Source organism: Populus nigra, chromosome 7 (assembly GCF_951802175.1).
Source record: "Populus nigra chromosome 7, ddPopNigr1.1, whole genome shotgun sequence".
Taxonomy (NCBI): domain Eukaryota; kingdom Viridiplantae; phylum Streptophyta; class Magnoliopsida; order Malpighiales; family Salicaceae; genus Populus; species Populus nigra.
This window is the reverse complement of record NC_084858.1, coordinates 19,900,788-19,925,713: the sequence shown is the minus strand read 5'-3', so window position 1 is coordinate 19,925,713 and position 24,926 is coordinate 19,900,788. Positions and strand designations below refer to the sequence as shown.

The window sequence follows — 24,926 nt, the reverse complement described above, 5'->3', positions numbered from 1 at the left end:
TGGTGGTTCTTGGAAATCACGTGCCCATTAACAAATAGAAAAGTCTAGCATGTCTCACGGTGGTTCTTGTCTCTTTGCTCTTCTTCTCTTGTCTTCTCCAATGCTGATCCCACTTTCGGTTCTGCAAGACAGAGACTTTGTTATATAACTTCTTCCAGATTTTCTTTCTTCCCTTTATATTTTCCTTACAAGTTTATCTAGCAGCTAATATAATTTCCCAGGGGCAGATTTACATGGAAGAGAGGATGTAATAATAATTATTTTTTAAAATATTTTTTATTTGAAAATATATTGAAATGATATCTTTTTATTTTTAAAAATTTATATTTTACATCAACACATCAAAATAATATGAAAATCTTTTATCTAGGTGGTGGTACATTGGTAAAAACTTGAAATTAAGGGGTTTGTTTCATTTGTGTTCTCATATTCGAATTATGTGGTTGCTTATATGATGGAGGATTAGTCGAGGTGCGCGCAAGCTGACTTGGACACCCACGTTAATCTAAAAAAAATATAAAAATATAAAAAAATATTTAATTTTTTAAATATAAAAACAAACGCAGCTTTTAATATCTAATATTCACACAAAAATACATAAAGAAAGGTTTTATTTCCCACGAGTTAACGTTTGTAGTGCCTTAAACGAAACGCAATAATATAAAGAAAAGATTAGGTTGTATAATTATATCCATGGTGGGGTATGCACATAATTGAAGCACATGAAGTGGGAGGAGCAATAAGGTATCGCCATCAATATTTTTCTAATCAAATTGAAAGAAATATTTCAAAGTCACCATCTTCTTGATCCTGAAGAATTCCAAAACTATTATTTAAGAGATAGTTGAATATGGCCTGCATGTGCTTAACACTTTAATTAATTAATTAATTAACCAAAGCAGCATAGTACTATATTAGAATCGAACTAATTAAGAACTATATTAATATAACACCATTCATCGAATCTAAATCTTGTGAGTGGAAAAGGGCTTTGATTCAATGTACTTAAGATTTTGTAATTAGGTCAAGAAATATATTAATTCGATTCTACTAGGGTTGGACTTGAAAGTTGAAATTAAAGCCGCCAGTTCCTGTTGGATTTATTTATTGGCAATTTAAGGCAAGTAGGGCGGAATTTTTTATAGGCATTTGTGTTCTTCACGTAAGCAAAAACCTTCCATGCTTTGCTTGGATGACGAAGAAAATCAATGGTGAATGATTTTTTGACTATACTGATCAGGAATATATATTTTTTTAATTAATATGGGTGTTTAGATAACTTATGTGTACCTTAACTAATCCTATGGACCCAAAAGTTAACAATTATAAAAATCTCTAATAATTTTAAAATTTATGAGATTTGAACCGGTAATTTTTAAAAAAACAAATTTAAAATCTAATCAATTTAACTTCATCCTCAAAATTATTATAAGAAATATTCTTGGATTTTATAATTGCTTACACCATGATTTGCTGTTTTACTTGTTAACTAGACTATTACATGCGCTACGTTAAGTATAGGGTCGGATTTATTTTGGATATAAGAAAAGCAATTGGTTTTCTAATTTCCCAATGTTCTTAAAATCAATTAACTATTTTTATTTTTAATTTGAAATGGATAAGTTGTTTTTAAAAAAAAAAACACAATTAGAAGGTTGGATATCAAACGAAAGTTGTGTGAAATTATAATTGAGTTCTATAAGTTTAAAATCAATTATGATTAAATAGTGAGTTTGTTTTTGAAGTAGCTTTTATGGTTGTGGTTTAAAAAAGTATAGTTAGTTGGATTTAGATACATGTTTGGTAAAAATTATGGTTGAAGTTTATGTACAGCAAAAAAACATGTATAAAATATTTAGTTGTGATTGCTTTTCAAAAGTGTTTTTTACTTGGAAATGCATCAAAATAATTTTTTTTATTTTTAAAAAAATATTTTTAATATCAGCACATCAAAATGATCTGAAAATAAAAAAGTTGAAGTAAAGAAAAAAAATAAAAAAATTAATTTTTTTTAAAAAATACTTTTAAAACACAAAAATAAATAGAATTTTACAAAACTCAGTTAAAAAACATGTAAAAACTACTCATAAAAACTGCATTTCAAATTTAACTTTTTTATAAGCCTCCACAGTATAAAATATAGTTTGATGTGTTACTAAAAATCTAACTGCATTTTTTACATCGCAAACGTTAAGACTGCACAAGGCACGCGTAATACACCCTCAGTATATTATATATATAGTAGTGTTATCTTTAACTTCCTTTTTTTTTTATTGTAAGAACCATAGGCAACCTAAATAGGGGACACTTTTTTAGTGTATCTAGCAACATTTTCATACCAATTATATATGTAGAATTTAGAGATATTATAATGAATTATAAATTGGATATTGATTTGATTAATTAGCAGAGGTAAATCGGTCTAATTGTCCTGAAAATCCTAATATACCCACTTTTAGTCTTTTTTTCAGTTAAATAAAAGGCAAAATAGTCAGTCGGGGAAAAAATTTAAAAAAATAATGATTTGAATCCAGCAACCATACCTCACAAAGATCAGATTTATAATAGTATGGAAATATGTAATGTCCAATTTTTATTTTTTTTTGAATTTATATACAAAATATTAGCTACCAAACATAGAAAATGATAGATGGCTGCTACGAAATTAATCAAATTCAACAAAATCTTAGCTCTGCACGCAAAAAAAAAAAAAAAGTGTTCAAATCATTGGCAAAAATTTCTATCCTCGAAACCTTAAAAAAAGAGGGTCAAGTTTTAATAAAGATTATTGAAAATATAATATTTCCATGATAAAACGCGTTGTTATTACTAATTTTAAGTTAACAATATTGTCTTGACTTGTGTACGTGAACAAAACGCAAACCCTCATTGGGCAAAAATTAGTGTTCATTTAGCAGTATAGTTATGTAAAAAATATATTAAAATAATTATTTTTTATTTTTAAAATTAATTTTTAACATCACCGCATTAAAACCATTTAAAAATATAAAAAAATAATTAAAGAATTCTCAAGAACAACTTTTTACCGCAAAAACGAACTCACTTCAGTATGAATGGAAATAATGTTTCAGTGAGTGACACACAAACCACCAATGAAATATTCTGGATCCACTAGCTGCTAAAAAATACTATTTGCTGCAGAATCATTTCCATCACAGAATAAAATCAAAGACTATAGAATCAAAGTAGAATCAAGATGTTCATCTGGGAATCAAAGAAAATTTATCCATTCGATGATTAAACTCTCTGTACAGAGGAAGAAACACTAATTACCCCATAGAATACATGAAGAAAAACAATAAAAATGTTAATCTCTCTCTAATTAGTCACTAAACTCAGGCCAAAACTTTGAGCAGCCTTCCGGAGGTTTAGTACTTGTGAGCTAGCTGGGCAGCACCACATTTCTTGCGGGGAGAAAACATAGAAGCAAAAGTATGGGCCAGACCCAGAACTATTGCCACCTTAACTTGCCCTCTCTTGGGGATCATACGGCCATAAAACCTCTGTGAGTAACTTACACCATTGATCATCACACTAGCTGCCATCTCTGTTTTCCTCCTCCTCCTTCTTCTTCCTTCTCTTGGGAGATTGAAAATGTGAGAGAGCAAGAAAAGTTGTTGAGACTTGGGAGAGGAATGTGTTGGTTTGGATGGTACTTTGACACGTTGGTTTATATAGAGATTGGCCTAAAGAAAATGCCCTTTACTCTTTGCTCTAACTAAGAGATTGCCCATTATTTTGTTACCCATTTTGACCATGCCTTAGATCACAATTATACAGAATTTTGTAAGATTTGGCAAGGATAGCATGGTCTTTGTGGAACTTGATGGCTAAAGTACACAGGAAGATGCTATTTTTTTTAGAATAATGTAGATAAAGTAAGAAGCTTACGTAAGTTTAGCGCAAGATGAAATTATTTTTATGACATATTGCATATGGTTCACATGGGTTTTTCGTTTAGAGAAGCCATCATTGGTGGCCATGGCAGAGTGTCGCTGCCTGACCGTTGCTTGCTTTACTTTTTTTATTCTTTTTTATTTGTCTGAAACGAGGTGAATTTTACATGTAGTCTTGGTGCAATCCATGTGTAGTAAAGGGACTGAATCAAAACCTTTCCAATAAATGAAGGGTATACATTAGGGGTGGTATTTGTACAATCCATGCATAATAGAGGGACCGAATCAAAACCTTTCCAATAAATAAAGGATATATTTGTAGTTTGCCTTATGAGGATGTTTGAAAGTGTGATAACGGTTGTTTTTTAAAGTGTTTTCACTTAAAAATACATCAAAATATATAGTCTTGGTTATGTTTGATATCCGCATATCAAATTGGTTTGAAAAAAAAAATAATTTAAAGTAAAGAAAAAATTAAAAATTTTAATTTTTTTTCAAAAGTATTTTTAAAGTAAAAAACAAATATGATCACAATTGCTGACGCAGATGATGTGCTCAAAGGGGATTATGAAGCGCACACTGAATCTAGACTCTTTCCTTCTACAATCCATGTATAGTAAAGGGACCGAATCAAAGCTTTCCAATAAATGAAGGATATATTTGTAGTTTGCCCTTAAAATGGTGAGAACTGGCTGACGATACAATTGCTGACACAGATAAGGCGCCGAGAGGGGATTGTGAAATACACTGAATCAAGACTTTTTCCTTCTAACAAGTAATGACCACATGTTTGGGAGTACCAATTCAGACAAACAGAGGTGTCTTAAAATTTCAATTTTTTTGTTTGAATTTTTTTATTATTTTAATATGTTAATCTCAAAAAGAAATATAAAAAAAATATTATTTTAATATATTTTTTAACAAAAAAAATTAAAAAACAATTGTTTATCAACTTTTAAATACATGTCTACACAATCAAGAAATACATTCAAGAAAATGATAATTTAACTGGTCAGATCTTGGATTTGCTTCTCATTGATAACAAGTTTGAATCCTTTTAGGATCACTGGAGGTTTATATGATCGTTAACTTCAAGGTATATGGAATTAGTCGAGGTGCGCACAAGCTGGCCGGGACATCCACATTAATTAAAAAAATGCATTCAAGAAATTCTGAGGGGTAGCTCAATTGGTCAGTTCTTGAGTTTACTTCTCAATAGTCATGAGTTCAAGTCTCCTCAAGGACATTGGAGGTTTGCATCATCATTAATTTCAGAACCATTAAATTAGTCAAAATACAAACAAACTGGTTCAGTACACACATTAATAAATAAAAAGAAATGCATCCAAGAATGCAGTTAAAAGTCCCAATCATTTGAAGTCATCATATCCCCACCAACTAAGAATACTGATGATTGTGAAATGGAAAAGTTTGTAAGTAGACTGTTGATGTCCAGATTCAAGCGCTTGAGAGCCATTAATTCTCCGAGGGATAAGGGAAGCACTGCATTTTTTTAGCATGCGACAGTAACGTAAGCCCCTGAATGCATCTGAGATTCACGTGTGTGTTCTAAAAAATATCCGTTTGGTAACTTTTGTTTTCTTCAAAGTGCTTTGCAAATTGCTTCCATATTGTGTTTCTTAATAATTTAAATGAATTAAAAAAATTAATATACAAAAATTACTTGGATTGATGAAGGGTGTCTCCATGTTGGGATGAACCTGGCATGCATTAATTCATCGATTCAGTAGATACTTATTCCTTTTATTGAATTTAGGAGTTATAAGTGGCAAAAGGATTGGCCTTTCCACCTCGAAGTAAGTTGCTAGGTTAAAGGAGTTGTTTGGAAAAGCAGTAATTGTTTTTTTTTTTATTTTAAAATATATTAAAATAATATTTTTATTATTTTTTAACATTTATTTCTGATATTACATATCCAAAAATAATTTAAATATAGCACGTTAACAAACAAACATAATAATATTACATAATCAGAATTTTTATAAATTTTATTTAAAATATTATCCAAACAAACACTTCATGATTATAAACAATCATAGCACGTTAACAATCTCTAGTTCTTATCATCTTGTTTAGCTATATCTTGATCTTTAAATAAAAATACAATAAGTATGGTTATGGATAAGAGAGAGAAAATAATTTTACATTAATTTTACATGTAGATGCTTTAGAGAGATAAACTAAATTCAATCAAAAATTTCTTAAAAAATAATCTTATCATAAAACCTATCTAAAATTATCCAATTAGCATATTTATCTTTGGAAAAAATAAAAAAGAATTGCTCAAATTTTCAATAAACCTTCTAGTTTTATTTTTTAGACCCCGTTTATTTGCTGAAAAGAATTTTTTTTTAAAGTAAATTATTTTCTGATGTTTGGTATTGTCATGAAAAATAAGTTGAAAAATGCTTTTTAGTGGTTGATTATGCCATGAAAAATGAGTTGGAAAATAATCTGTTAATATTTAAATTTATTTTTTAAATTTTATTAAAGAAATAGAGACCAAATCTGACAAATAAAAAAGTTGAAATAAAATAAAATTGAATTTCATAAATTATTTTGAATAAAAATAAATAGCATTCAAAAGAATGGAGACCAAACATGAAGGATAAAAAAGTTGAAAAACGATGAAATTGAAAAAAAAACTTCAATCCCATAAATTATTTCAAATAAAATAAAATAACAATAAAAAAATAAAGAATAAATCTGATAGATAAAAAATTTTAATTAGAAAAAGAATAATAGAAAAATAAATAACAACCAAAAGAACGGGAATCAAAGTGGAGATAAAAATAAAATTTAATTAAATTTTAAGGGGTATAATTGAAAAGAATAAATAAAAAATTCAAAACAAAATTATAACAATCAAAAGATTAATGATCAAATTTGATAAAGTATATTTCATCCAAAAATAAAAAAAGAAACATTTTTTTGCAAATTTTAGAAGGTATATTTCATCCAAAATAAAAAAGAAAAATATTTTTTTGAAAACAAAGTCAAATTCTCACTTGACTATAAAGTATTTTTTATTAATTAATCTTTCTAATAATAGATAAATATTGAAGAATTTAAAAATAATTTTTAAAAAACTATTTTTCAAAACCAATACCAATTAGGCAAATTCTAAGGTTTAATCTAGTAAACATTCATTTTTAAAGCCCATAAAGATTGGAAAGGTTGGGCTAGTTTATTTGGGGTAAAATAACACTGAATTATGAGTTTGTATCCAAGCCTTATGAAGCCTTTTTTGCGTAAAAGCCGATGGATGAGACGAAGACACCATTCAATAATGGATTCATGTGACTGAACTACTGTCATGTCTTGACCGTCGACAATATTGGTCCCTTGGTCGATCCAGATGAGCAGCCAGTCCCCTCAATAGCAAGTCCAAAAGGACTCATCCATTGATCGCTTCCATGGCTTGACAAGAATCATCACCAAACTTGATTAATCAACAAATCTAACACATTATTTTCTTCATTTTATGCTATCAAATCTTAGACCAAAAGCTACTCCAGAGATTTGAGTAACATGATAAAACGTCAGGACCTGCTCACTGATGCATCAGCCAACAATCAGAGTATATTTTGATTCAAAACCATGTCTCTGGTCCTTGCATGAGTGTAAGCCCAGTATAGGTGACAAAGTTGTGAACTTATGCACGCCTTCAAGGTTTAAACTATTATGTCAGGCAAACGACAGGCTGAGCTGTGACATTAGCCCAACTATTGAAAGGGTGTCGAGTAACTAGTTCACATGGTCTTGTCAAGATTTTGATTGACATCATCGCCAAGATTTCTCCGATAGGGCATGGCTTGATAGATCCGAACATAGGAGTACATGGCCAACACTCTCTACTATTGCAGTGACACAGATACCATGCCAAGTGAGCTGCAGCATCTAATGCCTCTGCTTTTTTTTTTTTCAATCAAAGCAGGTAGTGCAAGGAATCATCATGGCCAAGTGGTGTAAAGCCATGGCATTCAAGGTTTATCTATTTTGTGACAACTGATATTGAAGTGATTGATAATGACGTGAATGTGTGATTCTAACAGAAAGATACTGCTAATTAAAGAGAGAAAATCATTGTATATATATTGTATATATGAACAAGAACTTGGTGCGACATTCCCACAAGCATTTCCATGAGTTTTTGTATGACGATTGAGTACATAAACAGTGTATCAGTGAGCTCAGTCTAACGTGTTGATGAACTCATAAGGTATTCTTTTGTCTTATGCTGATGTTACAATATCTCATATACTCAGAAATGAAGTTAGAAAATGTTAGTATAGTAATTAATAACATGTTAAGTTCAATATTCCAACTTATAAAATATATAAATTATAGACTCATGTTTTTCTAGGTATAACATGTTGATAAATTCAAGTATATCGAGTCAGATAACTCAATAAACTCATATTTATTTGGATATAATACATAAATAAATTTAAATATATTAAATTTAATAACTTGTATTTATATGAGCTTACTTATCTCATTTATATCATAGGATGTAAAGTGATCACAAATCAAAGATTACAAAACCATATCAAAGATTACAAAACCTATGATTATAAAATCCAAATCCTCTTGGGAAGTGAATGACCATTTTACTATTAATTTGAGTATATTACTATTTCAAAACTATATTATTTTAATATATTTTTAAATAAAAATTGATAAAATAATATCTACCGTACTATAAACACCTCTCTCTCTCTCTCTATATATATATATATATATATATATATATATATATATATATATATATATATCTTCAAGGTAAGGATGAGGACCAAACAAACCCTTCAAGGGTGACACAACCAGATGATGGACTGCTGCCTAATCATTTATTCTGGAAAAAAAAAAATATCCCCTCATAGGAGGCGGGTTTGCACTTTAGAGTCACAGTATAAAAGCACTCAGTAATGGGAGACCCTGATCATTGCTTCAAGCACCAATCAATCTACAATATGTACATGAGATGAGACGAGGCTAGAGAACTGGCATGGGAAGCTAGCTCCTTAGCTGCACTGTTCAATCTCTCCATCTGGTCCCCTTTCTTCTCTCGGAAAATTATATGTTGCATGACTTTCTCTCCCTAACTCTCCTTTCTTAAATCAAACCGCATAATCATATACCACAAACCACAAGTGGGAGACAAACAGAGAGAGAGAGAGAGGGATCAAAGTCATCAAACCCATTAAAACTGATATGCCTTTAAATTGCTCAAGCTTGGCTTCCAGAGTCCCACATATCTTGGGGGGGCTAAAAACAACAGCAACAACTCGTGTAGGAGGAGGAGGAGTTTTATTCAACTTTTTTAAGAAAACCCATCAAAACAATTCTCTTTGCATTGCTTCTCTTCCTTTAAACAAAAGAAACGACAGCCAAAGATTCTGTCTTTCTTCTTCTTCTTCTTCTTCCTCTGTAATGGAAGGTATTAAAGACTCGGGCTTTTCTACTCAAGAAATTGAAAAGTATTCGAAAGAATTGGATATTGCTGTCAGGGCTGTGCAAATGGCTTGTTCTCTTTGTCAGAAAGTGCAGGAAAGTTTGATTTCTAAAACCAATAGTCAGGTACAGGCCAAGGATGACAATTCTCCTGTTACTGTTGCAGGTATGCATTAATTTAATCTGATTGCTTGTAATTTTTTTTGTGTGTTTTATGAAATGGGTTAGTTGATTTTTGATGGTCTTGAATTTTGTGATTCTTTGAAGTGAGTTCAGAATTCTGAATTTAGGTTTAGAATGGGACTTCATTGGTTTTCTGTTGTTCATTTATGATGTGTGAGTAGTTCATGATTAATCTGTTTTAGAACTTCTAACAGTTATGATATGAAATAAACATTTGGGCCTCATGATGAAAGTGACTAAAGCATATATGTTGTTCCTTATTGTTGTGTTGTTACTTTTGGGTGGGGATGAGAACTGTAGAATGAGTGTTTGGGAATAAATATTTTATAATCTAAAAATATATTAAATTGATATTTTTTTAGATATATTTTTTTTTATTTTTGATATTAATATATTAAAGCTATTTAAGTATATTAGAAAAATATTAATTTAATATTTTTTCATTAGAAATACATTTTTAATACGGAGCAAAAGTTACCAAACTCCCAGTGGCAGTGGGTGAAGCAATAATTTTGAAATAGCTCAAGTTGTTGCTAAGATGATTGACTTCAGCGTGGATCTGTTTGCTGCCTGCTAAATGGAACTTGGAAGTGTAGGCTTTCACTGAATTTATCAACAAGTTTATCAGGTCTCAGTTTTCCCTGTTTTGTATACCCAAAAAGTCGCTATTCTTCTGCCAATAAGCTGCAACTTCTATGCATCCAAGTTTTCTTTTAAACTCCCTTATCACTATTCATTAAGAATGTCCATCTTCATTCTACAATTGGATCAAACAGTGACAGCATATATATGTTTGTTCCTGAATTGCAGAAAATCATGCTCAGTTCATCAACAAATAACTCTGGATATAATATCTTTAAGGAATAAATGTTTGCTTCATGTCGCCTTATACTGTTTTCCCTGCAAAATAGGCAGTCTACCTTGGTGCAAGAACAATGGAAGGCATGATTTTACTTTTCAAACTATTCAAAGAGGCAATATTGAAACCCTCGGCTTGTTGTTTATGCTAGAATTTTTCTGTTTCCTCTGCAAAAGGCTAGTAACAATTCGGTGCCTTTTTTGAAAGGAAAATTATTGTTCAACTAGACTGGTATTACCATATATCTTCAGAATCTTTCTTTCCCCCTAAGAAATTAGGCAGCTTCATCCCAAGCTTGTAGGTGGAAAATTTCTGTAGTGAGTTGTAGTTATCTATGGTACAAGTATCTATACATGTAAAATATGCACTTTTTCTGTGGCTCCACAGTCACCTTTGTTAGAAAGGAAAATTACTTTTTTTAAAATAGATTGGAGTTTGCTGGTATAGCTGATACTGAACTGCAGTTTGCTCTAATTGTCTATTTCTCGTGGTTGTGTCATGTAAATAGATTGGAGTGTCCAAGCTACTGTCAGCTGGATACTGTCTGAGACGTTAGGGAGCAGGAATGTGGCGATTGTTGCTGAGGAAGATGTTCAAACTCTTTCCAAACCTGATTCAGCTGGCCTACTAGAAGCTGTAGTTCAAACTGTGAATGATTGTCTTGCTGAAGCACCTCGTTTTGGTCTTAAAGCTCCAGGAACAATCCTCGGCAGTTCAGAGGTTCTTGAAGCCATCAGTCGTTGCAACTCAGCTGGTGGGCCTAGTGGAAGATTTTGGGCACTTGACCCAGTTGATGGTACATTGGGATTTGTTCGTGGAGATCAATATGCTGTTGCTTTAGCTTTGATAGAGGATGGCGAAGTTGTTCTTGGAGTTCTTGGTTGCCCCAACTACCCAATGAGGAAAGAATGGCTAAGTTATCACCATCGTTATCATAGAATTATTTCTAAGTTGACCCCACCTACATCAGAATCTTGGGACAAAGGCTGTGTGATTTATGCAAGAAGAGGCAGTGGTGAGGCCTGGATGCAACCTCTAATACAAGGACATAAGAAGCTAGTGTGGCCAAACTCTGCAACGCCAGTCAGAGTATCCACTATCGAAAATCCAGCACTGGCAACCTTCTGTGAACCAGTTGAGAAGGCAAATTCAAGCCACTCCTTCACAGCAGGACTAGCACACAGCGTTGGGCTTAGGTGCATATGTTTCTTGATCCTCCTGTCCTCTAAATTTTTCTGTTGACCATCCATGAAAATGATCCCTAAGTTCATATTGGACAGTTAAATTTCTTCAATTTTCTACGAATATGAAAATCTAATCTACACTGGTTTCTTGCTGAACCAAAACAAACAAGGGCCTTTCAAGCCACAATAATCTGTTATAATACGAACGAATCCAGGTCCTTGAGTAGGATGAAAATTCCAAACTTATCTTGCATGAAAGGAAGGGCAAACAGAATATGATGGCAATACTCGCAATTCAATTCATTGATGAAAGGGAAAGGACGTGTCAGTTGGAAAATAGCAATGACCATTTTTAATTGTCTACTAGGAAAAATTAACAAATATTTAAAGAGCTTTATTCAACTGCGTACGAGAGCTCATGCATCACTTTTTTTACTGCAGGAAGCAACCATTGCGAGTGTACAGTATGGTGAAATATGCTGCGATAGCCCGCGGAGATGCTGAGGTTTTCATGAAGTTCGCCAGAGCTGGCTACAAGGAGAAGATATGGGACCATGCTGCTGGTGTTGTTATCATTCGAGAGGCTGGTGGTGTGGTGACTGATGCTGGAGGATGTCCACTGAACTTCTCAAAAGGTATGTACTTAGAAGGTCTTGATCGGGGTATTATTGTTTGTGCTGGAGTCAAATTACATGAAAAGATTATCAAGGCCGTTGATGCTAGCTGGAACTCCTCTAGTTTGTAAGGCTTCTTTTGTTTGCATATGACGTAAATGCATGCAAAGAAGGTTACTAGACAGGATAGGGACATGATGGATTTTTTTCTTAACATTCCTATTCTTGTTTATATAGCATGATGAGGAGTGGCATGTGTCGACGTTATCTGCCCTTGTGAGGGTCTATTCTGTGTGTAGACTGTAGGGAAAGGGGAAAAAACCTCTAATGTGAAGCATGCATTCAACTATATGCTCCAGAAATCAATTTGCAAGAATATAAATAAATGATGGTGTTCAAGTTCTCTTCAAACCCTTTAACATGATAATTTGCAGAATCTATATGGTTTCTCCAAATGTTTATCACATTTGGAGCTAACAAGATAAGAGTTATGTGTAGTGAGCTCTCATGTGACTTGCTACTGGAAACAAAAGGGTAGAGTTCGACAATATGCAGGGGAGTGTTTAACATGTTTTCTTAGAAACACATGCCTTTCTTAATATTCAAGGTTGTTTTTTTTTTCCCGTAAATTTTTATATATCAAGATTAAATCCCTTTTTCTTTTAGATATAATTAAGTTTACAATCCACATACTGGGCTGGTGTATTTTGAGAAATTTCTTCCAACCCCTTTTCTGGACACAAATCCAAGATGATGGATGATATAAGAACAAATTCATGGTATACCATGTGAGCTAAACCACCTCTTATTCTTAGTGTACGTTTTATAATGTTTACAGGTTTATCATTATCAACACAATTAAAATTTAAAAGGGGTCGGTTCGACTGTTCATATGAATAGTAAAAACGGTTAATATATGTTTTTAGTGGCTCACGTTGCCATTTTGTATTATAGCTCAGTGGTTAACGCATGGGATAAATAACGAGGTCCTAGTTTCGAAACTGGAGTCAGCGTATTATTAACTTTGAGGCAACAGGCAACATGTTGTCTAAAAACTAAAAAGAAATGGTCCCTTCTCTTATAAAAGGTTAAATTTCATCCTTGATGTTTTAATTTTTTTAATTAATAAAATAAAACAACTTATTAAATCTGAAACGATATCCACACGAAGATAAAATTAAAAAAATTATCAATAACTAAAATTGAATAAATTTTCGAGGGTTAGATAAAATAGAAAAGAAAAAAAATAAAAAAGAGGCTTCATTTGAAAATGCGGCTAAAATATATTTTTTAAAATAGAAAAATTAGAAAATTTTTTTGCTAAAAGAATTATTTTTTATGTTTTTAAATTATTTTAATGTTAATTTTAAAAATAAAAAATATTATTTTAATATATTTTTAAATAAAAAATAGATTAAATCAAAACATTTACCGCAGTTCCGAACAGAACAGGAAAGAGACAGGGGGTCAAGTTACAGTGCAGGCGTCATGTCAAAAGAAAAGGTGTAAGTGTTTTTTCGTGTAATGTAATTATGAGAAGCATTAAAGAAAGCATGGATCTTATTAATTTCAGCCTTCGAGTCCATTTCATATCCTGTACGATCAATCTTTGAAAGTGGCTTTGAGGTGGCCATATTATCAAAGGCATTTAAGGATTCATGGCAACATAAAATATAAATTAGAGATCAAAATTTGCATTTTTTTAATTTTTTTATTTATAAAACTTGATCTCTATATTTTTAATTATTTTTTTTAATTCTTTTCTAGATTTATTTTATTTTTCAATTCAATCTCTTATTTTTTTTATTTCATTTAATATTGATAATAGATTTGACTCTCATTTTTTTTAGCAACAGAAAAGGAAAATAAATGGTCAATCATTTAGTACGTGATTCTATAGTAAAAGTTTAGGATTAAAAAGTTTGTTTTTTCTATGATCTGAGGTTTGAACCCTGTGGTTGTCAATATTGATAGTCACTAGAAACTTATCTGATTGTTAATTTTAAAACTCGTGAAAATTAATTAAGATACGCTCAAGCTAACCCGAACACCTTATAAATTAAAAAAATTAATCATCATCCCATAATGGAAATTATTCAAGCAGATGACGGGCTTCAAAACTTGTTGCATGGCAGAGGAAAGTATGGTAGGTTTGGGAAAAAAAATAAAATATTTTTTTAAAAAAACCCATCAAATTGCACCTACCATTAATATAAATATAGATAATAGCGTTGGAAATCTCAACAAGGAGGGGGCAAATTGTGGGTGATGGATGTGACAAGAGATCTTTAAATAAGCCCACTGATTTTATTAAATACACATCATCTAAAGTAATCAAGCCAAGCCAGTCAAACGTATTTTTATTATTTTTTTATTGTATTTATTTTTTAAAGTATTTTTTATTTAAAAATATATTAAAATAATATTTTTTTATTTTTTAAAAATTATTTTTGATATCAGCACATTAAAATGATTTAAAAACACAAAAAAATATTAATTTAAAATAAAAAAAAATTAAAATTTTTAAAAATATTTTTGAAACACAAAAATAAATAGAAATATAATTATCAAAAACAATCCTTATAGTTAGGTCTTAAATACAAGGAGGCATGTCCGTATGGAGTCGATCAAGATGTCAAGATTAAATAAGTGGTCGGTTCTCCCTTTAAATATTTCAGGCTCTCGTGTCTCACCACTTGCCTACTAGTGCTGACTGGTCCGAATACACTCAATGGACAGGCAATCTATGGGTCCTAAAGTTATTATTATTATTATTATTATTATTTTAATTTGTTGCGGTCCTGTGGGTACAACATAGGCGCCAAACTTGGCAGCACATTCAAATACAAGCTAAATATCTATAGATTAATATAGATTAATGGGTCTAATGCAACCCTCAATTCCAAGGTGCAATGCAGCATGGATTACGTGTTTGTCGTTGTGATAGATTTTATGGTTATGGTTTAAAAATATAAATTAAAAAAAAGTAAATTATAGCTTTTTATTAAGTAAAATTTAAAGAAAAAGCTTTTAATAACAAAATAAATAGATATATATTGATTAACTAAACACTTTCAAAAATATAATTAGAGAAAAACACGAACAGAACCATACAAATCATTTGACCTTATTTTATTACTTGGCAGAACACCATTGACTTCTACCCCCAAATTGAAGGGTGCATGGATAATCTATGGGATTACGGACTCTGATGTTTAGGTTATGAGCTTCAATTCTTTTTAATGAATTTGCAGATTGGAAGATCACCACATTCATTCCGTGTTAATGGCAAAGCAAACAAACCCTGCGCCATGGCCATCGCCATAACTATTTATTTATTTCTGTCGGCATGTCGCCAGGTACTTGACAGTACACATTCATGGGCGTCCAATCCCATTTCCTTGTTCATAAACTTCCATTTCTAGCGATTTATCTCAACAACTATAAACAAAATGTGCTTCAAAATTAATACATCATATGATTCATTTGCATCCAAGTCTACTTCGCTTCTTTTTGTTGTTTCTATTACAAGATATAGTTAATATATTTGTTGGTGCTAAAAAAGACTTTGAAGAGGGATTTGCCCATATGTTCAACAAAAACAATCACTTCATTCACAGATACTTGAAGCGTTCATTATTTTTATATCGAGATTACTTGGACTTTGAGTTTTTAAATTAAAGTCTAAGAGAGTTTTTATAATATTGAAAACATCTTAATGGATGTCAAATCAACCAAGGTTTCAGTCAAACTACATGGACCATGCCCCAAGTATCATGAGGAATCTGCCTTTCTCCCTCTCCAGTGTCCACCACCAACGCAAACGTTGAAGAAATTTTGCCCACTTTAGCCATGGCATCATTATCATAGATTATCTTTTAGGCTGCAAGCATGCATGATCCACTAGTTCTTATCCAAAGAAATGCCCTTAAAAACCATCGTGGAAATCAAAGACACGCACACGAAAGTTGCAAATGCAAGTGCCATAAGTGCTGCTAACCTACCCTATTCATGGAGGCCCCCTCCTCCTCAACTGCCCTCCGCTCTTTCTCAATAAATGCTTCTTTTTACCTTTAAATATTCCTTCCCATTTCTCTTTCTTCTCTCCTTGTCACATTCTCAGAAAACAACTCATCCTTTTTGCGCGAAAATGAAATCCTTCGCTAGCTTCTTTCTCCTAGCTCTTTTGCTTGTTGCGTGTTCACTGTCCGTTGCAACCCAACCCGAACCCGACCCAGACCAGTCCACAAAAGGCAAACCCACCAACCAAAACAACAGAGCTGGTGGAAATGATGGTGGGATGGGCGGGTTCTTTGGACCCGGACCCGGGTTTGGTATACCCGGATTTGATAAAGGGTGGGGAAATATTGGTGGCGGGTATGGTGCTGGGTATGGTGGTCCTAAAGGAGGGTACTCTAGAGATGGTGTTGTGAGGCCCAGTGTGGTGTGCAAAGAGAGAGGCCCGTGTTATAAGAAGAAGCTGACTTGCCCAGCCAAGTGTTTCACCTCTCACAGCCGGTCAGGGAAGGGCTATGGAGGAGGAGGTGGTGGTGGTGGGTGCACCCTAGATTGTAAGAAGTGTGTTGCTTATTGCTAGAGGGAGTTGATGTGGTATTGGATTATGGCGTGGCAACCAGTAGCTGGTAATAGTTCTTCTACTATTATTAGTGATAAAAGTATTTAATCATGCAGTGTAATGTTGAATACTATATACTACTATATTAAATAACATGGAGCATGATACATGCGGTGCTCGAGTTTATAAAACTTCAGTTTTTTGCTTCTTCTCATGCATTTTTGCAGCCCCATGATTTGTTTTTCTTACACAACATATCATTAAACTAGCTCGATATGTATTAGACCAGGTTTAACTGTTTTTCTATTTGTTTTTTACATTTTTTTTTATGATTCTGATTTGTTAATGTAAAAAATCTTAAGAAAATAATTGTAATATATTTTTAATTAAAAACACTTTTGCAAAAACACATACTTTCTTTCTTTGTTTTTTTTTAAATGAATTTAGTCGATGCAATATTGGTTGTCTTGTAATATTATAATTTTTTATGAAAACATTGGAAGAATGTCTTTAAATATTAAGTTTTCATGGAGTCAAAGTGCAGTTTGTTAATTGTTTTTTTTTTAGTGTTTTTAGAATGTTTTGTTATATTTAAATTAAGAATAAATTTTTTTAAAAATAAAAATATATTATATCACGCTTACTTGTTTTGAAGAAATGAGCTCTTAAATTCCATCTTCCCATCCATCATTCTGGCTTTGAGAAGATATCAAGTTCAGCCAAGAGTTATCCCGGGTCCTGTCAAGTCAGCTAAACCCAAGAGCGAGGACTCTTTGTCGATACAGCCAAGCCTCGAAAGATAATTAATTAGAAGAACAGCTAAGTTTGAAGAGTCCACTTGTTATCAAATATTTGCTTTGTTTTTTATACATCGCAACAATTCCTTCCCATTGAAAGACTGAATTGAACGCATTCTGCTTAGGAAATTGTTGCGTGGGATCTGCTTCTTTTATGTCAAATTAGAACTCTTGGCTGTTCTGTACCAATAAAGCCCTTAATAAATCATCCTGTCAGTGTCTTGTAAACTACTGCAGCCATGTATCAGCGAGCTTGTAAATGTTGAAAAGAGCCTTTCCCTGACAGCCCTCCAACCTGTTTTCTAAGATGTTCAGTAAACACTAGTGGTGTTCTTGGTTTGCTAACAGGCACCCGAACCGTCTCCTTTCAATCAGGTCTTGTATAAGCTATCCACATGAGAGCAATTTTTCTCAAGGCCTCCCTTTGTACATTTGAACCCGAGAAGGTAACGTGGGAAGCAAACAAAATTACCACCCAATCCAATCCCCAAGGGTTAAATTCTAAAACATGTTCAAAGTTTTGAGGCCCTGCAAAAGATTGATCCAAGTTGACCTCTTTGCAAACACCAACTGGATATCTACGTGATTTCCCCAAGATTATTATGCATCTCTACATTTAATCCCATCCATGTTTCAACAAAAGAGAAGAAAAATGCAAGCCTGCAAAATCCATTAACTATACCCTCAGCAAGACATTTAACAGTGTAATGAAATTGGTCTAACAAAGCCAGGCTCAAGCAAGCTGTGTTTCTATATTATCCCAAGTCTATGCATCTAATGGCATTTACAACCTAAATCCACACACAAGGTCACCGTGATGCTTTCTTACAAGAGCATAGAATCAAACTGCTGCCCTCAATGCTCCTCTAGCAGCTTCACGCTTCATCTGGGCAGCTTTGCCACTTCCACGGAAGTACATGTATACTTGCTGCGCAGCAAGAAGGAAACCAAGAAGTGAGAAATACTTTCAAAAAAGTTCTAAAAGCTGCATGGTGCATAGATGATACTATGAACAATTCAACACAATGAAAAAAGTACCTGAATAACCCAGATGCTTAGCAGTGACTCAAGAGAGAAACAACCAAATCCGATGAAGTAGAAGATCTATAAGCACGAGAAACAATTAACCATCTAGCCTGCAGAAGGTAATGCCATGTTGATTCTAGTAATAAAACCAACATTGCAGTGGATAACTAACGGAGCAAAGTAGCCAGAACAAATCTAGGAAAAAAGAGAGAAGTGGAGGCCCTACTTTCCTAGTTCAAGCGCATAATTATTCAAAAACAAGGTATGGAAGAATTGGATAATCAGCAAGATTGCAAGAAACATTACAAATTGATATCAGACATCTCACCCCGGCTATAGTATAGTTACCCACAACATCTACGGCAGCCATAATACCACTGATTCAAAGTCCAACAACAAAAAACCATCAGTCACGAAACATTAAAGGATTTTGCAATATAAAGAATGGTGATGTTTTGAAATCCGCAAGAACATTAGTCTGAAACACAAACAGTAGTTCAAAATACTTGAAGAAACATACGTGAGAGATTTTCCTTTGAAAATTTTAGGAGGAGCCACAGCAGCAAAGATGCAGAAGCCAATGTGAAGCTGGGAGAAAAAAGATGAACAAAGATTAGGTATTTAATTTTCATAGGAGATGAGCTGGACAGAATAAAAAAAAAATAAATGAATAGCCACCAGCGAGATGAAAATTTACCACATAAAACAAGAAAAACCATCCGAACCTCATAGCACTCTCAGTCCTGCATGAAGAGTTTGATATTCAACAGCACAGCAAACTACAATATTTCTGCATTTTGATATAACTATAGATGAACTATCAGGTATACTTCTTATATTATGGAGGTGAAAATCTAGATTCACAGTACTCTTTGTTCACATTTTGTTTCAATCACCTAAATGTTAAACTACTGGATCAGAATAATCTTAACTAAGAAAGTAAAAGATAAACATATCTTTGCCAATAATCTGCTACTTCTTACATTATCACTTAGTTTCCAAGCCTCAAACAACACCTTTTGCTGTATCAGAAAACAGCCAAGGGTTCGAAAAAAATGTAAAAAGTTCAAGCACAGTACTCAGCTCAGCTCAAACAGGGTTGGTTTGGCAATAAGGTTGAAATGTTTCAACCTCATTAAAAGCATCAAAAAGATGTTTTTTTGCAGTTGCGCCCCAAAAACAAATGGGCACTAAACCACAGTCCTGAACTAGCTGTATTTTAGGTTTCACTCTTCAGCCTAGTATATTATTAAGAATAGCACAAAAGTTGAAGTAAACAAGGGAGCTAAATACCTAAATGCACGATAGAGTGGACGATACCACAAAAAATAAGCTCCAGGAACTCCTGATATGAAGTAGTTAACAGAAAGAAACCAGATGTTCGCCCCTGCAACAAAAGATGTGGAGAATTTTAAGACAGCATAGATAATTGAAAACCTTGCATGCACAGGACTAACGCGGCAAAAGTTTATTAACTAACCTTCCCCTTGAATCCATGCTGTTGTAACAGCGATGACGTTCCAGAAAAGACAAAAAGTCAATCCTGCACAAGATCATTGTTCATCACTTACACAGAGCCATCTAGCAAAGTAATTGTGAAAATAGAATAAAGAAAAAATCACATCGGAACCAATACAATATGAATGCTTCAATCAATTAGATTTGCCTTCTTGCTAATGAATTTCATTTTACACATGGTGTTAAGATATAATAATCTAGGTCAAGTCACCATGGATAGGATATGATTGTAAACTTGCCTTGGTTATAGGGTCTATAAGGAAGGTAAACAAGCAAGTACTTCAGTCATAACCCAGTTTAGACCCAGGAATAGAGAGTGCTGTAATTAGAAGGGAGCATGGAAAATGATAAGTCTTTGGGGAGTAGAGAGGTGGCTGAGAGGAGAGTGGTGGGGATGAAGAGGATGGGAAGAAAACGATGCACTTCTTTCAGATGGCTCAGATTTATCACAGTGATGATGCAGTTTACAGAAAACAAAGGCAGAGTACAAGCATATTTTGGTACCAATTTCAGTAAAACATGAAAATTGGGACTCTTCATCCTTACTGTACAACATAGTGACGAGGAGCTTAGAAAAACTAGAGGATGCTTAACGTTTAAGAATTTGTCCCACCTTTTTAAAAAAAAAAAAAAAAACATATTGAGCAGAAATATAATGAACACTTGTAATTCATGAAGTAGCAAAAGCCACAGCAATATAAATATAATACACATATCTTCCTGGTTGGGATACCTTTAGAGGGTCAAGGTGCATGCCAGGACCCCATTCAATAACCTAAATAGCTGATACTTAAAAATAATTGCAGTGAACTATCAAAAAGAATACCAAATCTATTTATTTTGTCAAGGACCTGTTAGCCAAGATGCCAATCTTGACAAGGATTTATTATTATAAAAAAAATGAAAAAAATGTCGACTTTCAAACTTATAAATGTTCACAAAAAATGGACTTATTTTTTAATTTAATGCTAACAACATCAGTCCATAGATCCAGGTGAAGGCTTGCATACCTAAAAATGTTGTTAATGCAACATACTGAATTTTTTGTAGATGAACTGGTATTTCGTTTGCGACATCATGATGGATAATTGGGAAAAATGGTGGCCAGTTTTTCTCTTCCAGGACAACTCCAGCTGCACATGGAAAGAGAGAACTAAAAATGTAAACTGCAGGATAGAACTGGAAAACCAATTGGCCATACAAGGAAAAAATAATTAGTTCAGTTGTTCAAATAATACATGCAACTAAGAAGTCGAATATTTCACATGGGAAAAAAGTAGTCCGGTAGACAAGGAGCATCAGAAAACAGGAAAGTCCAGATGATGTGATAAGGCCTTGATCAAGAGTATATTACCTCTTGCAGCTGCATCTTCTAACCTCTTTACCTCGTGTTTAGCACCAGAAAAAAGGCAGATTAATGAGATTAATATAATGCAAGATATGAAGGGAGAAGAAAGCCACAAAAGAAACCATCCGTAATGTGTCTAAGATGGCAGAATGAGTAAGCATCCAACCTGAAAGATGTACAAAAATCTCGGCTGGATTTTAAAGAAATAAAAAACACTAATCTACACGAGCTTTCACGGCAGTGTAAAAAAAGCTCTCTTAATGAACCAAAACTGGAACACAAATACACTATCAAAAGACAATTCCACATCCCTTGAAGACCTTCAACAACACTCTGATAGACTATAATTGTAAGGATTAGTACATGTCTTCCTTCTAAACAACTGTGTTCAGCACACGCAGGAAAAAAAATTACAAAAGCGCTTGTATTTTTAAAAAATCGACCAGAACATACCTTCTCCCGTCTTCTCAGCTCAGCCTCCCTAGCCTGAAGTTCCTTCTCTTTCTTTCTTAAATCCTAGATTCACAGCATATTAGAGTAAGAAAAATCAAGTATAACACTAATTATACAAATGGAAAATATGGACTCTGGTTTTCACCAACAAGAGAATCCCATCCCTACCGCAGCTGCATCAATAGGAATGTCGACCGTTGTACCATAATTGTAAAAACCAGCAGGTTCAGGAGGAAGTGGTGAAAGCCTCGAGTTTGAAGCAGGAGGAACACCCTGCAAAATCACCAATATCACAAGCAAGAGTTACAGAATTTGTTGGTTTAATATTGAAAAACATATAACATAGTTTTAATTTTTGCAAGAACTAGGCTTCCTGTTGTGTTGAATGCACTCCCACTATACTTCGACTGCCCTGATGCTTTCGACCTCTCAGCCGGGTCCTAGTTATAAGAACATCAAATTAAAATTACCAAGCTTTTAAAACATACAAAAAGCCAACCACCAAACATTTATCACTTTCAAACAAAATTCCTGAAAATGATCCAGCCAAGCGTTAAAACACAGGCTTATCTCTCCCATCAGTCCAGATAACTCAAATTTCTTTTAATTATGAAGTCTAATATTTAACAACTTTCTATACATAATTCCATCAATTATTAAGATACACAAAATTACTCAGTCCCAATAATCGAGGGTTTTTCCTGAAAAAGTAATATAATTAAGAACTTAACATGCCTTAGATTAAACCAAATTACTCCAAACTAAGCAATATTTAAATTTCCATAACAAAAAGCTTACATCAATCATAAAACCATAAAAGTCAACCACAGAAAACACCTCACTAAACCCTGGAACTTTCAAAACTCTCCTTAATAACTTCTAAAACCTACAAAACACTCATAAACACTTCCAAAGGAACACCACATGTTACAAAATTCAACTACTTGTCTTAAAAAAAAACAAATTTAGCATAAAAAAAAAGACAGAGACTTACAATGAAAGGGTTAGCTTCCTCTTCATCAAAAGGGTTTGGATCATAACGACCAGCCATCACAGAAGGCAGAAACCAAATTAAGGTAAGAGAGGCTTCAAAAAGAAAAAAAAATAATGAAACTATGAACAGAGAAGGTGATAGAAAAAGAGAGAAAGGCTTTGTTTGTTTCTTTAGGAATCATATACTTGAAACAAAGATAACCAAACCAGGTCAAAAAAAAAAAAAAGAAGAAAAAGAAATTCTAGAGAGAGAGAGTTTGGCTTGTCTGTCTATGGTCAGCTTCTATTACATATATGTACTTACAAGTGCTTCTGGTTTCTTGTAAGGAAATGAAATTTGGGAGGAAAAGGAGGGGCAAATCAACGGTTGAGAACTACCCTTTTTTTTAAAAAAAAAAAAAAAAAAGAAGAAGAAATAGTAGTTAACTTTCATGTGTGATTGCTGGTTTGAATTTATCAACTAAACCTTTTGTTTTAATCTGTCTTGTTTTGGACATCATTGATGAATGATGATGCTTCCATAATGTGATTATATTGATGGTTAAGACTTGGAGTAACTTTTTTATTTTTTTTAAAAAAAATATATTAAATTGATATTTTTTTAATATTATGATGATTTTGATTTATTAATATAAAAAATTATTTTAATTCATTTCAAATAAAAAATATTTTTTTAAAATATTATACACCATGATATAAAAACACACTTGAAATGATTGTTTGAAGTAAGTTCTATTCATGAAATTGTCTTTATAATCTTTATTATGGCTATAAAAATTATAAAATTTTTAATCAAGTAAATTATATTATTGTGACTTGAGAATATTTTTATCATTAAATCAAACAACTAATAAGATTATATTATTAAGATCAAGTATTTTATCTCAGGAAATTTTAAGAATGTAGTTTTATATCTTTCAAAAAATATACTTTAATGACATCAATAAAATTTGAAACGTTAATGATATCAATAAAATTGAACGCTCATATGGAGGCTAATAATAACAAGAGCAGTTTGCTTTTGTGTCATCTGTGAGATCAACACAAGCATACATACATTTCAATCTTGCAAAAGCTACGTTACATTTCCGTGCTTTATTAAAATTTGCCTGTCTCTAGAATCATGTATAATGTGTGAAATCGCAACTTCTTGCAAATAGTGGAGCTGTTTTAATGGTACAATGTTTATTAGGTGTCTGTCCTGCCATGGAAACTTTATCACTGCCCAAAGATGACGAGACAGCAGAAACTATTCGGGAAAACACTCAAGGATCTGCAACTCTTGAAGAATTTGGACCTTGATAATGGTGTTCATTTGACAGAAACATTAACTCAAATCAGCCTCCATTGCAAGAACTTTGAGAGCTTGAGCATTCGTCGTTGCACTATTCGGAAAGAGGAGGCATCAGCCATTGTCAATTATCTTCCAAGGATCAAGCGTCTGATTATAAGTGTTGCTTACATGCTTGAGGAGAATCTGGTGATGATATTGAAAGGTTGCAAAGAACTCTCGTGCATTTGGACGTGTGCAAAGGAGATGGTTTTCAGATTAAGCCTTGCTTCGCACATTACTCCTAAATTCAAGTATTAGGTGCACGTTATGTAACAACTGAAAGAATTTGCATTCAGGAAATGATTACGAGAGACAATAGGCTTTCACGGCCATAGCTTATGAACTCCCAGGTTAGTTCTGAGGACCAGCCATTTCTTGTAAATGCTAAAAGAAATTAAATATATTCTTTATTGGTTGTAACAAAATAAATCCTGTAAATAGAGAACGACTTTTTTTTAAGAAGAATTAGTATATGAAAAAAATATTTTATTAATATGATGCTTATATGAATTTGTGCTATCATGCACAAATAAATAAATAAATAAATTTTATAGTATTTTCTATGCAAACTTATCGTTAAAAATAGAGAAACAATAAAAGAAATCTTGATTCTCGTTATATTTACATACGAGCATATCAAATCTCAA

At 32.7% G+C, this 24,926-nt stretch overlaps 3 protein-coding genes across 10 annotated transcripts; 2 read left to right on the top strand and 1 right to left on the bottom strand.

The window, feature by feature from the left end:
- Nucleotides 1-8,744: 8,744 nt before the first annotated feature.
- On the top strand, nt 8,745-12,646 carry LOC133698780 (PAP-specific phosphatase HAL2-like). Its single transcript, XM_062121843.1, has 3 exons — nt 8,745-9,561; nt 10,946-11,633; nt 12,063-12,646. Exons 1-3 carry the CDS (start codon nt 9,156-9,158, stop codon nt 12,364-12,366), a joined length of 1,398 nt encoding a protein of 465 aa, XP_061977827.1. The 5' UTR covers nt 8,745-9,155; the 3' UTR covers nt 12,367-12,646.
- Nucleotides 12,647-16,177: 3,531 nt separating this feature from the next.
- LOC133699953 (cold shock domain-containing protein 4-like) lies at nt 16,178-17,002 on the top strand. Its single transcript, XM_062123492.1, has one exon. It carries the CDS (start codon nt 16,293-16,295, stop codon nt 16,830-16,832), a length of 540 nt encoding a protein of 179 aa, XP_061979476.1. The 5' UTR covers nt 16,178-16,292; the 3' UTR covers nt 16,833-17,002.
- Nucleotides 17,003-17,631: 629 nt separating this feature from the next.
- LOC133699952 (secretory carrier-associated membrane protein 3-like) lies at nt 17,632-23,316 on the bottom strand. Of its 8 annotated transcripts, none has more exons than XR_009843344.1 (14): nt 22,948-23,316; nt 22,328-22,393; nt 22,122-22,226; nt 21,954-22,016; nt 21,507-21,531; nt 21,163-21,285; nt 20,115-20,177; nt 19,928-20,021; nt 19,332-19,377; nt 19,155-19,222; nt 18,941-19,011; nt 18,647-18,712; nt 18,438-18,536; nt 17,632-18,268 (listed from the first exon to the last, which is right to left on the bottom strand). XR_009843344.1 is itself a non-coding variant. In XM_062123486.1 (14 exons), the coding sequence occupies exons 1-13, from the start codon at nt 23,002-23,004 to the stop codon at nt 18,450-18,452; spliced, it is 912 nt and encodes a 303-aa protein (XP_061979470.1). In that variant the 5' UTR covers nt 23,005-23,313; the 3' UTR covers nt 17,632-18,268; nt 18,438-18,449. The 8 variants fall into 8 exon arrangements, 5 of the variants coding, with proteins under 5 accessions (XP_061979470.1, XP_061979472.1, XP_061979471.1 ...); XR_009843343.1 differs by having other exon boundaries at nt 18,647-18,744; nt 18,963-19,011; nt 22,948-23,312; XM_062123486.1 differs by having other exon boundaries at nt 18,963-19,011; nt 22,948-23,313.
- Between the last annotated feature and the right edge of the window lie 1,610 nt (nt 23,317-24,926).

What these genes read in the sequence shown, in the direction of transcription:
- LOC133699953 (XM_062123492.1), top strand. Translation starts at nt 16,293, where the DNA reads ATGCTTCTTTTTACCTTTAAATATTCCTTCCCATTTCTCTTTCTTCTC.
- LOC133698780 (XM_062121843.1), top strand. Translation starts at nt 9,156, where the DNA reads ATGCCTTTAAATTGCTCAAGCTTGGCTTCCAGAGTCCCACATATCTTG. An exon ending in TTCTCCTGTTACTGTTGCAG is followed by an intron (nt 9,562 to 10,945) that starts GTATGCATTAAT and finishes TCATGTAAATAG; the next exon opens with ATTGGAGTGTCCAAGCTACT. An exon ending in GCACACAGCGTTGGGCTTAG is followed by an intron (nt 11,634 to 12,062) that starts GTGCATATGTTT and finishes TTTTTACTGCAG; the next exon opens with GAAGCAACCATTGCGAGTGT.
- LOC133699952 (XM_062123486.1), bottom strand. Translation starts at nt 23,004, where the DNA reads ATGGCTGGTCGTTATGATCCAAACCCTTTTGATGAAGAGGAAGCTAAC. An exon ending in AGCTGAGAAGACGGGAGAAG is followed by an intron (nt 21,532 to 21,953) that starts GTATGTTCTGGT and finishes CACGAGGTAAAG; the next exon opens with AGGTTAGAAGATGCAGCTGC. An exon ending in TTCAAAGGAAAATCTCTCAC is followed by an intron (nt 19,012 to 19,154) that starts GTATGTTTCTTC and finishes ACTTTGAATCAG; the next exon opens with TGGTATTATGGCTGCCGTAG.